General features: G+C 42.6%; 2 protein-coding genes across 7 annotated transcripts in view; both read left to right on the forward strand.

The window, feature by feature from the left end:
- The window catches only part of spef2 (sperm flagellar 2), a 44,979-nt gene extending 39,812 nt beyond the window's left edge, over positions 1-5,167 (forward strand). For all 5 annotated transcript variants that reach the window (XM_061899639.1, XM_061899626.1, XM_061899631.1 and 2 more), the window contains 6 exons: positions 2,400-2,582; positions 2,665-2,736; positions 2,821-2,991; positions 3,090-3,380; positions 3,515-3,637; positions 4,997-5,167. In XM_061899639.1, the coding sequence (XP_061755623.1) occupies positions 2,400-2,582; positions 2,665-2,736; positions 2,821-2,991; positions 3,090-3,380; positions 3,515-3,637; positions 4,997-5,032 (876 nt within the window). In that variant the 3' untranslated portion in view covers positions 5,033-5,167. The remainder of the gene's footprint in view (positions 1-2,399; positions 2,583-2,664; positions 2,737-2,820; positions 2,992-3,089; positions 3,381-3,514; positions 3,638-4,996) is intronic.
- A 116-nt stretch (positions 5,168-5,283) lies between these two features.
- LOC133552466 (UDP-glucuronosyltransferase 3A1-like) overlaps positions 5,284-11,088 on the forward strand; it is an 11,102-nt gene continuing 5,297 nt past the window's right edge. Inside the window, exons 1-3 of one of the 2 annotated variants that reach the window (XM_061899663.1) lie at positions 5,523-6,305; positions 6,592-6,693; positions 7,043-7,144. In XM_061899663.1, coding sequence (XP_061755647.1) covers positions 6,612-6,693; positions 7,043-7,144 — 184 coding nt within the window. In that variant the 5' untranslated portion in view covers positions 5,523-6,305; positions 6,592-6,611. Of the gene's footprint in view, positions 6,694-7,042; positions 7,145-11,088 lie in introns of both variants that reach the window. The other variant, XM_061899670.1, reaches the window with a different exon arrangement.

Below are 11,088 nucleotides of genomic sequence, written 5' to 3' on the forward strand. Positions count from 1 at the left end.
GCACCAATGGTCGTGATGGAATTGGCAAAGGGTGGTGGAGACCGGCTGCAGGGCAATGAAAGGATGTGCCTCTGGCACCGATGGAGCGGGCATTCACAAAGTCCTTGATGTCTTTTTCCATTGCCTTTCAACTGAATCTATGCAAGATCACAATCAGTATGCGCCTCATGCCAGGATGACACGCTACTACTTTGGACATGTGTCCCTACTGCAGGACTTCAGACCTCAGTTCAGTCAATACAAATAACTTACCTGCAGGAACTTTTTTAAGGACCTTGGTCTTGGATGAGGAAGATTATTGATATCACTAATGTGGGTAGGCTTGGATGTCGAGGGAACAGCGGAGAGCAAACAATTTGAGTAGCAGAAGGTGCTCCGATTCAAAATGGTGGTCCTCCCCCAATCAATACTGGGATTATGAAGTTTCAGCAATACACTGACATGGAAGGATAAAGATGTGAATCGCTTCATGCCTTTTAAACCCGACAACTGTAAAGCTAACGTCTCAATTTGGTGCGTCACACTTGCTACTTAGCGGCCAGCTAAAGACCAGACCTCCTTGGGGGAGCAAAGCTTAATTTTAGCAATCTTAAGTAAGTTCACAAAGTCTGAGTCCATGAAGCATAAGTCAATAAATGCAACAATCTTGACACTGCTTCCCCCTTCGAAAAATTCCCTGAAAGTTCACGTCTTTTTCCATGGCTGGGAGCTTGTGTGTACTCACACAATTTATTAGAAGCAAGCTGTTTGTTGTTCCCCGCAGGAGAAGAAGAATCTTTGAGGAGCAGTAGGGGCAGGCGTCGTCTGTCTAGGAGGACAAAGGGGAAATTTGGATATACGATGGTCTAGGCTTCCACAGTTGCGACAAAGGCATATTTTTTTGTCGACGAGCTCGCTCAGCAGCGGCGACTTCTCTTCCAAACTGTATTGGTACCATGCCGTTAGGCTGAAGAGTGCTGGTTATGGCAGGAACGATTACAGGGTCGACTCCTGCTGCTGTCGATTTGCTCCACGAGGCAAAGAGGGACGATATCCTCCCTAGCATCCTCTCTATTGCATTTGTGAAATTGTATCATCTATATGACTAATATGGCTAATTCAATCAGTGTGTCAAGGATGGCAGTTTTGTGACGTTTCGCAAGTTCTTGATGTGACAATTTAATCCCTTGTGAGAAATGCTGCATAAGCAGTACCACCAAATTCGCTCCCTGCTGCGAGGATGTGAAGGTCAATGAGAATGTATGGATGGAGCCCAACAGAGGGATGGAGTCCAACAGACGGCTACCTGCTTCCTTGCCTTTTAGGAGGAAATTAAAAACCTTAATTATTTAATTTGTTAACAAGGTTAGTGACGAGCGCACAGCAGGAGAGTTCTTACTAACCATCATGGCCCAAGCGGCGGCTTTGTCCGATAGCAGGCTCATGATAAAAGTTATCTTAGCCTTGTCAGTTGAATAGGAACCAGGTTGCTGGTCAAAAACTAATGAGCACTGATGCAGAAAGTTTTCGCAGCAGCCAGACTTACCCTAGAAACAGATGAAGTGAGGAATATTGGTCTGCCGAGGAGTGTGAGAAATAGCCGCTGGTGAAGGTGGGAATGTCCCTGTCCCAGCGTGACCTCCGGATGAGTCACAGTGCTCGTCATATCGACACGCTAGCGGAGGGTGCCGACAATGACCTACTGCATCTGGAAGGTGGCCATCAAATCACGCAGCAGCTGGTCATGATTGCCAAAAGTCTGTCTAAAGCCAGTGAGCACAGAGTAGAGGCGTTGTCTTTCGTTCTTCCATGTTGGCCAGTAGCTACTGTCTCGATTGGCATAGCCGCAGTAGGACCCCAACTCAGCGCAGAAAAAAAAAGAAAAGAAGAATGACAAAAAGAACACCAGAATGAGGAAAAAAAGACAAAGGATGCACACTTGAGGTGTGAGAAATTAAATTCGCACACAGAAGGAGCGGAGAAAAAAAACACTTTAATACTATAACCGCAAGGCTGGGGCAGAGCCACAGGGAACAAGATGTCTGAGGAGCTGTACACGACTGGAAGGGTGAAACATCCGAAATTTACTTGCGCCGCGTGAAGGAACTGGAAAGCGTGCAGGTGTATCTCAGGTCGTGGCCAACTGAGTGTATATCATTTGGGGATTTAACTGTGATTGTAGATTCATGGCAACACTAAATTGGCACTAGCGTGTGAATGTTAGTGTAAATGTTGTCTGTCTATCTCTCTTGGCCCTGCCATGAGGTCGTGACTTGTCCAGGGTGTACACAGCCTTCCACTTACAACTCCGAATGGGACAAGCTGTAGAAAATGAATGGATGGATGGATGGATGCATGGAAGGACGGATGCAGATTTATGACGGATTCATCCTATCACATTCTCTCTCTCTCTCTTGTAGCTGAACGAAATGATCTCTCAGCTCTTGGATGACTATAAGCAGATTGACTGGCGCCAGTTCCTGCTCAGTGCTGCTCTGCCTTGGCCGTTTCCTTCTCTAACAGCCCTGCTGAGTGCGCGCCAGCGTTTCAAGGAAGCGGACGCTGAAGGCTCTGGCTACATAAGCGAGGACCAATATCTGCAGGTTTGTCTGAAGTTTCCATGGTGTGTCTTTGTTTAAAAGCTTACACAAACTCAAGTGGTTGTCCTTCCTCTTATCACACCAGACAGAGTTGTGGTTTCCCAGGGAGGACTCATCTGAGTTGTCACAGTTTGATCGTCAGGAAAAAATACGCAAGGTAATAAATGCTCCTGCAGTGCCTCGCAATTGTCATGACAATAGTACCATGTTATTTAAATACCTTTGTCTTTTTCCTACTTAGTTATTCTTCCAGGTGTTTGCAGACCACTCTGACCCACCGTCTCGTCTGTACTACATGTCCATGCTACTGTACTTCACCCCTGATCCAGATCCCAAACAAGGCTTCATCAGAGCGCTGAGTGTAATGACGGGACATCATCTCAAGTACCCTTCCTCTGAGTCTGTTGTCACAGTGAGTTCATTAGTGAGCAGAGAATAAGCAGGCACTCATCAATCAAATGTTCAACAGATGATTCAATGACAATGAAATTATGAATTTTCTGTTTGCAGTCTGAGACCAGCCCTGAAGAGGCCACCACGGTGCTCAGCTCCTCAGAGCCCGAAGAAGAGGACAAGAAGGACAAGGAGGAAGAAGAAGAAGAGGAGGAGAAAGAAGAAGAAAGAGAGGACAATGAAGAGGACGGAGAAGAAGACGATGAAGAGTGTGCGTCAGTCAACAGTTTGGAGGAGCAGCTAATCTCCATCCCTGCTCTCCTTTCTGCCTTGTGCCCTGAACTGAGCAGGATTAAAGGTGGCACCCTTTTTCCTCAACACAGCTTGAGCCAGGAGGAAAAAAATGAGGTATAGGGGAACCTGAGTCACCTTTATTTCATTTTGTTTACACAGTAAACAGACATAATTTCAAATGGAGCAAGTCTTAACTGATCAATGTGACATTAAAACAACTCATTTCATCGTTCTCTGCTGCCCTCTAGAATCTGGTGCAGATATTCACAGATCTGGGCTACAATCCAGGAGATAGCGTCCCTTTTTCGGTCCTCTCGAAGCATTCTATATTTCGGAACCTGGTCGAGAGCAGAAACAACCACCTGTTCATCGTAAGTTTGTAAAGACTACTTTGTTTTTTTTTTTATCAGTCACAAAAACCTTGATCATTTTTAAGTTTAGCTCCAAGCACATCACTAAAGTGAAAGCAGGGGTTTTCAAGATGTGCTGCAGCCAGCTTCCCCTCAGAGAATTTTTTATGAAGCATATTTTGTGGCATATTCTCATTCCAGACTCTGTCTACTCACTTAATATATTGGAACTAAAAATCTAAATCACTGACATTAATTTAGCAGGTTTGAAAAACTGTTGTGTTTTTGTCCTCTCCTTATACCTCACACTTTAAAAACTTCTGTTTTATACCGCGGACATCAATCGTGATTAGGAATTTACATGGTGTTCAAATGATTATAAAGTTGCTATTTTCAAAGGGATCTATGATGATTTTAATCTACATGTAAAACACTTCTTTGTAGTCCAAATATTTGATATTAGGCAAAGTTTGCATTAGTTTTGATCCACATTCACATTTATAACAAATTTTTTGAGGCTGTATGCCAGATGTTGGTTTGTGAAGTCGTTCCCAAATTGCAAATGAAACCACACCTCACTCTCTTCAAAAGTATTGGAATTTATCTTTTGAATATATGTTTTAAAGTCGTACATTTTTTCCAGACAAGGTCAAAAATGAACCTCATAAACATTATATAGATTCACTCGGTCACAAGGTACAGTTGCACACACTCCGAACAATTCAGACCTGAAAAAAAAGATACTTCGATGCTGATTGGCAACACTAAATTGGCCCTAGTGTGTGAATGTGAGTGTAAATGTTGTCTGTCTATGTTAGATGAAATTAATAAGACATTTAATAATATATATTTGAGCTTTTTTGGCTGAGCGCTTTACTAAATGTAAAATAAGTTAATCCACCTCGCGTTGACAACTTGGCCAGATGGCACAATGCCGCAGAGCCATTCACAACTGTGTGCAAGTTCACACCCAAATGCATGAACCTTATGATTTGATGCTTTGGCATTGTTTAACCCAACATTGTAACAATTGTTTTAAGTCAGAAAACACACAATTCATCATTAGTCCCTTTTAAAGTAAATGTTACTTAAAGCAGAATACCTCTGCCCTCACATCTTTTATAACTAGCGTCAAGTTTTTTATTTTTTGTATCACTGTTTTTGATAGAATGCATCATCATGCAATACATTTTTCACATTTCTCAGTCAAATACAAACCTTAGCTTGTTACCGTAGTAGCTTATAGTTTCAGTTGAATGTAAGAGGTGTGCTGTATATCTGTTGCTGTTCCTATGATTCTGAATCTATACTATAGTGTCATTCTAGTTTATTTTCTGTCATATTTTCTCTGAGACATACATGTTTTTTTTTCTCTTTCAGAATGTTCATAATGTGCTACAGGCCCATCAGCCATGAGGAAAGACTCAACAGTTTCCTAATTGATTGATGGCACATATATTAACTGTCTTCTACATCATAATTAAAAAGCAGTATATACATCTATTGTTATTTTCTTTCAAAATAAATAGAACTTTGTGGGTATTGAGTAAACCTGCACCGCTTCAACATGTAGACACGCATTAACTAACCAGCTAACTTTAGAAAACATCAGCCATGATGGCGCTGACCCATTCTGACTCGTTTTCTTTTTCCTGAAACCCTCCAGCAGTTCTTCTGATTCACTTGTTTTTCTAATGACCTCTCTGACACAGAGGCGCATCGGTTTGCGTCCACAATGAGTGCATTGTCCAGGATAACCTACATGTCAAGCCTCACTTGCCAGCAGCGACCTTCCGGAGCACCCGCAACCCCATTATAGCCCCTTTTAGCTGGGATGTTCTGTTCTACGTACTACCGCGTCCCTTCCAAGAAATCCAATAATAAGCAAGACAAATATTTCCTTAAATGTTTTTTTTTCTATGAATGTTAGCCACGAAATGGGGTTGCTTCGGGGGAAAATTACATTACATAATACCGTATGTTGCCTTTATTGAACATTACCGTTTGTCCAGTTTGATATTTGGGAACCCATAACTCCCCTTTGCCACTGCCCCTCCTCCTTGTCCCTCCTTTTTAATAACACTGCAGATTTTGGGGGAAAGCGAGCTACTAAGGTTCCTCCAGAGGGAGCAATAATTCTAGATGCCCTTAACCGCTGCTCTTTCATCATAGCACACAAACTTGGTACCAGCACGTTACTAAACTTTGTTATATAGCACAGGATTTTTCAATTATTTCATTCATTTTACCTCTTCCAGGGCTTCCTTTCATCGCCTTCTGTCCTTAACAGTCCTTCGTCCATCCCAATCCACTCCTCTGTGTCCTCAGTACCACTTTGCAGCTCCCAGCTGTCCAACTCCAAAGACCTATGGGGTCGCGTAAAGAATATAACCACCAAATGGCATTGCATGCAGGGAAAAAAATGGAACCTTTATATCCCTATGATTTTGTCTTTTTTAAACAATTCTGTTTGTCTAGTTTGATTCAAGAAGTGCTTTGGGGGACCCTGAGCCCCCCTTCGCCGCCGCCCCTCCTCCTGGTCCCTCCCTTTCATTAACACTGCAGGTCCAATGCTGGTCGATGTGACTTTTAGAGAAAAGCGGAGAAGCTCATGTGTCTTGTGGACAGAACCATGCACACAGACCGGCATGCAGCCTCCTGAACGACAACAACAGATCAACGCCTTAAGGTCGGACCTTTCCCCTTATTTGCATTACGCCAAAGCACCGCCAATTAACCTCACATATTGTACATGTCTTCTCCTATCAGCTTGATTGTCAAAACATGCAAAAACTTTTTCTTTTCTGCAGAACTTGCTTTTTTTTTCTTGCCTTCCACCGTTTTGAAGTAGAGTTCAATTAAAACATTTCTGTGAATTTGAAAAAACCCAGACTATAGCGACTGTTTCGCACAAGAACGCTTTCATTGCTGTTTATTTTTGAACTGGAAGACTATTTACGGGACTTTGGCTGCAGATCAGTGTGGCACCAACATCATGGGGCTTGTGTTTTGGATGTGCTTGCTGCTGGCTCTCCCACTGCTCCAGTCTGCCAAGATCCTGACTGTCTGCCTAATTGGTGAGTAGCGGAGCAGTCATTGTGGTGCATTTTTCCCCCCGTATAACAGTCTCTCAAAAGAATAGAAGAAAATTGTATGGCGCAGCAACTCAATTCAGTTGTAGGATGCTTTTGCGACACATTTATTTGTGAAAAAGCAATCTGGGATAACAGGCAAAAATTATATAAATATATGCCTATGAAAAGATAAAATGCTCAGTTTTATCTTCAAACTCAATTCATTACCTATAAACTCAGTTAATAAATTGAGTTCATTATTGAAACATGTATCTGGCTGTAGTTGTGGATATTAAAGCAGAGCAAGTTGTGCCAAAAGAAGCTATTGTTGACAACGCTGTCTGCCATACAGGAGGAAGCCACTACTTGCTTTTTGACGAGATATCTCACAACTTCCATCTACACGGCCACGAGGTTCGCATGCTCTTGCAACTGGGCAACCCTGTGATCACAGGTACACATCCTCAATTGATGGGACCTTTTAATATCCTCTCTCATTTGTGGTTAATGTGCTTTTCCAAAGACTGCTGTTGGAATATACAGCAAATGTAAAATTTCGCACCCCATTTTAAACAAGTCAAGTTTTTAAAACTACTTCAACCTGAAATATACATATAATGTTGGGAGACCAGTTATAGATAATATAACACATAACTTCCACCAAATCAACTTTAAGGAGGTGTTCTAATTAACATGAGGCACTGAAATGGGTCAATGATTAGCAGTAACATTGATTATATATTTTTTTTACCATAGCGACTGTATTAACAAAAAAAGATCACGCTCATTGTCGTGATGACAAAAACATACCAACTTCCCAAAACCCCGTTTCCATATGAGCTGGGTAATTGTGTCTGATGTAAATATGAACAGAATACAATGATTTGCAAATCATTTTCAACTCATATTCAGTTGAATATGCTACAAAGACAATATATTTGACTTCGACTGCGGATGTTATGGATCGGTGGAGGGAATACTTCGAAGACCTCCTCAATCCCACCAACACGTCTTCCTTTGAGGAAGCGGTGCCTGGGGAATCCGTGGTGGACTCTCCTATTTCTGGGGCTGAGGTCGCCGAGGTAGTTAAAAAGCATCTCGGCGGCAAGGCCCCGGGGGTGGATGAGATCCGCCCGGAGTTCCTTAAGGCTCTGGATACTGTGGGGCTGTCTTGGTTGACAAGACTCTGCAGCATCGCGTGGACATCGGGGGCGGTACCTCTGGATTGGCAGACCGGGGTGGTGGTCCCTCTCTTTAAGAAGGGGGACCGGAGGGTGTGTTCCAACTATCGTGGGATCACACTACTCAGCCTTCCCGGTAAGGTTTATTCAGGTGTACTGGAGAGGAGGCTTCGCCAGATAGTCGAACCTTGGATTCAGGAGGAACAGTGTGGTTTTCGTCCTGGTCGTGGAACTGTGGACCAGCTCTATACTCTCGGCAGGGTTCTTGAGGGTGCATTGGAGTTTGCCCAACCAGTCTACATGTGCTTTGTGGACTTGGAGAAGGCATTCGACCGTGTCCCTCGGGAAGTCCTGTGGGGAGTGCTCAGAGAGTATGGGGTACCGGACTGTCTTATTGTGGCAGTCCGCTCCCTGTATGATCAGTGTCAGAGCTTGGTCCGCATTGCTGGCAGTAAGTCGGACACGTTTCAAGTGAGGGTTGGACTCCACCAAGGCTGTCCTTTGTCACCGATTCTGTTCATAACTTTTATGGACAGAATTTCTAGGCACAGCCAAGGCGTTGAGGGGATCCGGTTTGGTGGCCACGGGATTAAGTCTCTGCTTTTTGCAGATGATGTAGTCCTGATGGCTTCATCTGGCCGGGATCTTCAGCTCTCACTGGATCGGTTCGCAGCCGAGTGTGAAGTGACCGGAATGAGAATCAGCACCTCCAAGTCCGAGTCCATGGTTCTCGCCCGGAAAAGGGTGGAGTGCCATCTCCGGGTTGGGGAGGAGACCCTGCCCCAAGTGGAGGAGTTCAAGTACCTAGGAGTCTTGTTCATGAGTGAGGGAAGAGTGGATCATTAGATCGACAGGCAGATCAGTGCGGCGTCTTCAGTAATGCGGACGTTGTATCGATCCGTTGTGGTGAAGAAGGAGCTGAGCCAGAAGGCAAAGCTCTCAATTTACCGGTCGATCTACGTTCCCATCCTCACCTATGGTCATGAGCTCTGGGTCATGACTGAAAGGAGAAGATCACTGGTACAAGCGGCCGAAATGAGTTTCCTCTGCCGGGTGGCGGGGCTCTCCCTTAGAGATAGGGTGAGAAGCTCTGCCATCCGGGAGGAGCTCAACGTAAAGCCGCTGCTCCTCCACATCGAGAGGAGCCAGATGAGGTGGTCCTGAGTAGTCTGGGGTTCAATCCCAGGCTCGGGATCTTTCTGTGTGGAGTTTGCATGTTCTCCCCGGGACTGCGTGGGTTCCCTCCGGGTTCTCCGGCTTCCTCCCACTTCCAAAGACATGCACCTGTGGATAGGTTGATTGGCAACACTAAATTGGCGTGTGAATGTGAGTGTGAATGTGGTCTGTCTATCTGTGTTGGCCCTGTGATGAGGTGGCGACTTGTCCAGTGTGTACCCCGCCTTCCGCCCGATTGTAGCTGAGATAGGCACCAGCGCCCCCTGCGAACCCAAAGGGAATAAGCAGTAGAAAATTGATGGATGGATGGATGGCTTCGTAAAAAAAGAGTGCGGGTACTTTCCTGTCCCACCTGCTGTCCAGACCTGTCTCCCATCGAAAATGTGTGGCGCATTATGAAGCATAAAATACGACAGCGGAGACCCGGACTGTTGAACGACTGAAGCTCTACATAAAACAAGAATGGGAAAGATTTCCACTTTCAAAGCTTCAACAATTAGTTTCTTCAGTTCCCAAACATTTATTAAGTGTTAAAAGAAAAGGTGATGTAACACAGTGGTGAACATGCCCTTTCCCAACTACTTTGGCACGTGTTGCAGCCATGAAATTCCAAGTTAATTATTATTTGCAAAAAAAAAATAAAGTTCATGAGTTTGAACATCAAATATCTTGTCTTTGTAGTGCATTCAATTGAATATGGGTCGAAAAGGATTTGCAAATCATTGTATTCCATTTATATTTACATCCAACACAATTTCCCAACTCATATGGAAACGGGGTTTATATATAAATAAAGATTAGTGTGTTTGCATCAACATTTTTTGTGGAAAAAACTAAGCCAAAATGCGACCTACTGTTTTTGTAACATTACACGCCATTATCGTCGTCTGCAAGGCACCGCCCATTACTGTATTGCAGTATTTTTATGACGTTTTGCTGCATGCTTTGAATAGAAACAAGTAGCTGAATCAGCTAGACAAAAATAAAAAATTATAAATCGAAAGCCACTATTCCTAATTGAAATCTTAAACTCAAGAATCATATATGTTAATTTTACGATAAACTGTCTTTTTGTGCAGGTTTGTCATTTAAGGATTATTTTGATAATAAAAAGTTCATAATTATATTTTTATATATTAATATCTTTCGGCCAATTTTGATGCAGCCATTGAAGAATTATTAAGTTCCAAAATTACTCGGCTCTCTTAAGGCAAAGGTGTCAAACTTGTTTTTTCATTGAGGGCCACTTCATAGATATGGCTGCCCTCAAAGGGCCGTTTGTAACTGAATATGTATGCATTTCAATGTACAATCACCTCATGATATCACAGTAGTGGTTCGCAACCTTTTTTCAGTGATGTACCCCTGTGAACATTTTTTTTAATTGAAGTACCCCCTAATCAGAGCAAAGCATTTTTGTTTGAAAAAAAGAAATAAAGAAGTAAAATACAGCACTATGTCATCAGTTTCTGATTTATTAAATTGTATAGCAGTGCAAAATATTGCTCATTTGTAGTGGTCTTTCTTTAACTATTTGGAAAAAAAGATATAAAAATAACTAAAAACTTGTTGAAAAATAAAAAAGTGATTCTATTATGAACAAAGATTCCTACACGTAGAAGTAGTCATCAACTTAAAGTGCCCTCTTTGGGGATTGTAATAGAGATCCATCTGGATTCATGAACTTAATTCTAAACATCTCTTCACAAAAAAAGAAATCTTTAACATCAATATTTATGGAACATGTCCGCAAAAAATCTAGCTGTCAACACTGAATTGCATTGTTGCATTTCTTTTCACAGTTTTTGAACTTACATTCATATTTTGGTGAAGTATTATTCAATAAATATATTTATAAAGGATTTTTGAATTGTAGCTACTTTTAGAATATTTTTAAAAATCTCACGTACCCCTTGGCATACCTTCAAGTACCCCCTGGAGTACGTATACCCCCATTTAGGAACCACTGTATTACAGTATTACACAATTGCCTATTCATATGATTTTTTTTTTTTTACGTACAAATTGATGGATAACTTAT

This window comes from Nerophis ophidion, linkage group LG01 (assembly GCF_033978795.1).
Source record: "Nerophis ophidion isolate RoL-2023_Sa linkage group LG01, RoL_Noph_v1.0, whole genome shotgun sequence".
In the NCBI taxonomy this organism is placed as follows: Eukaryota; Metazoa; Chordata; class Actinopteri; order Syngnathiformes; family Syngnathidae; genus Nerophis; species Nerophis ophidion.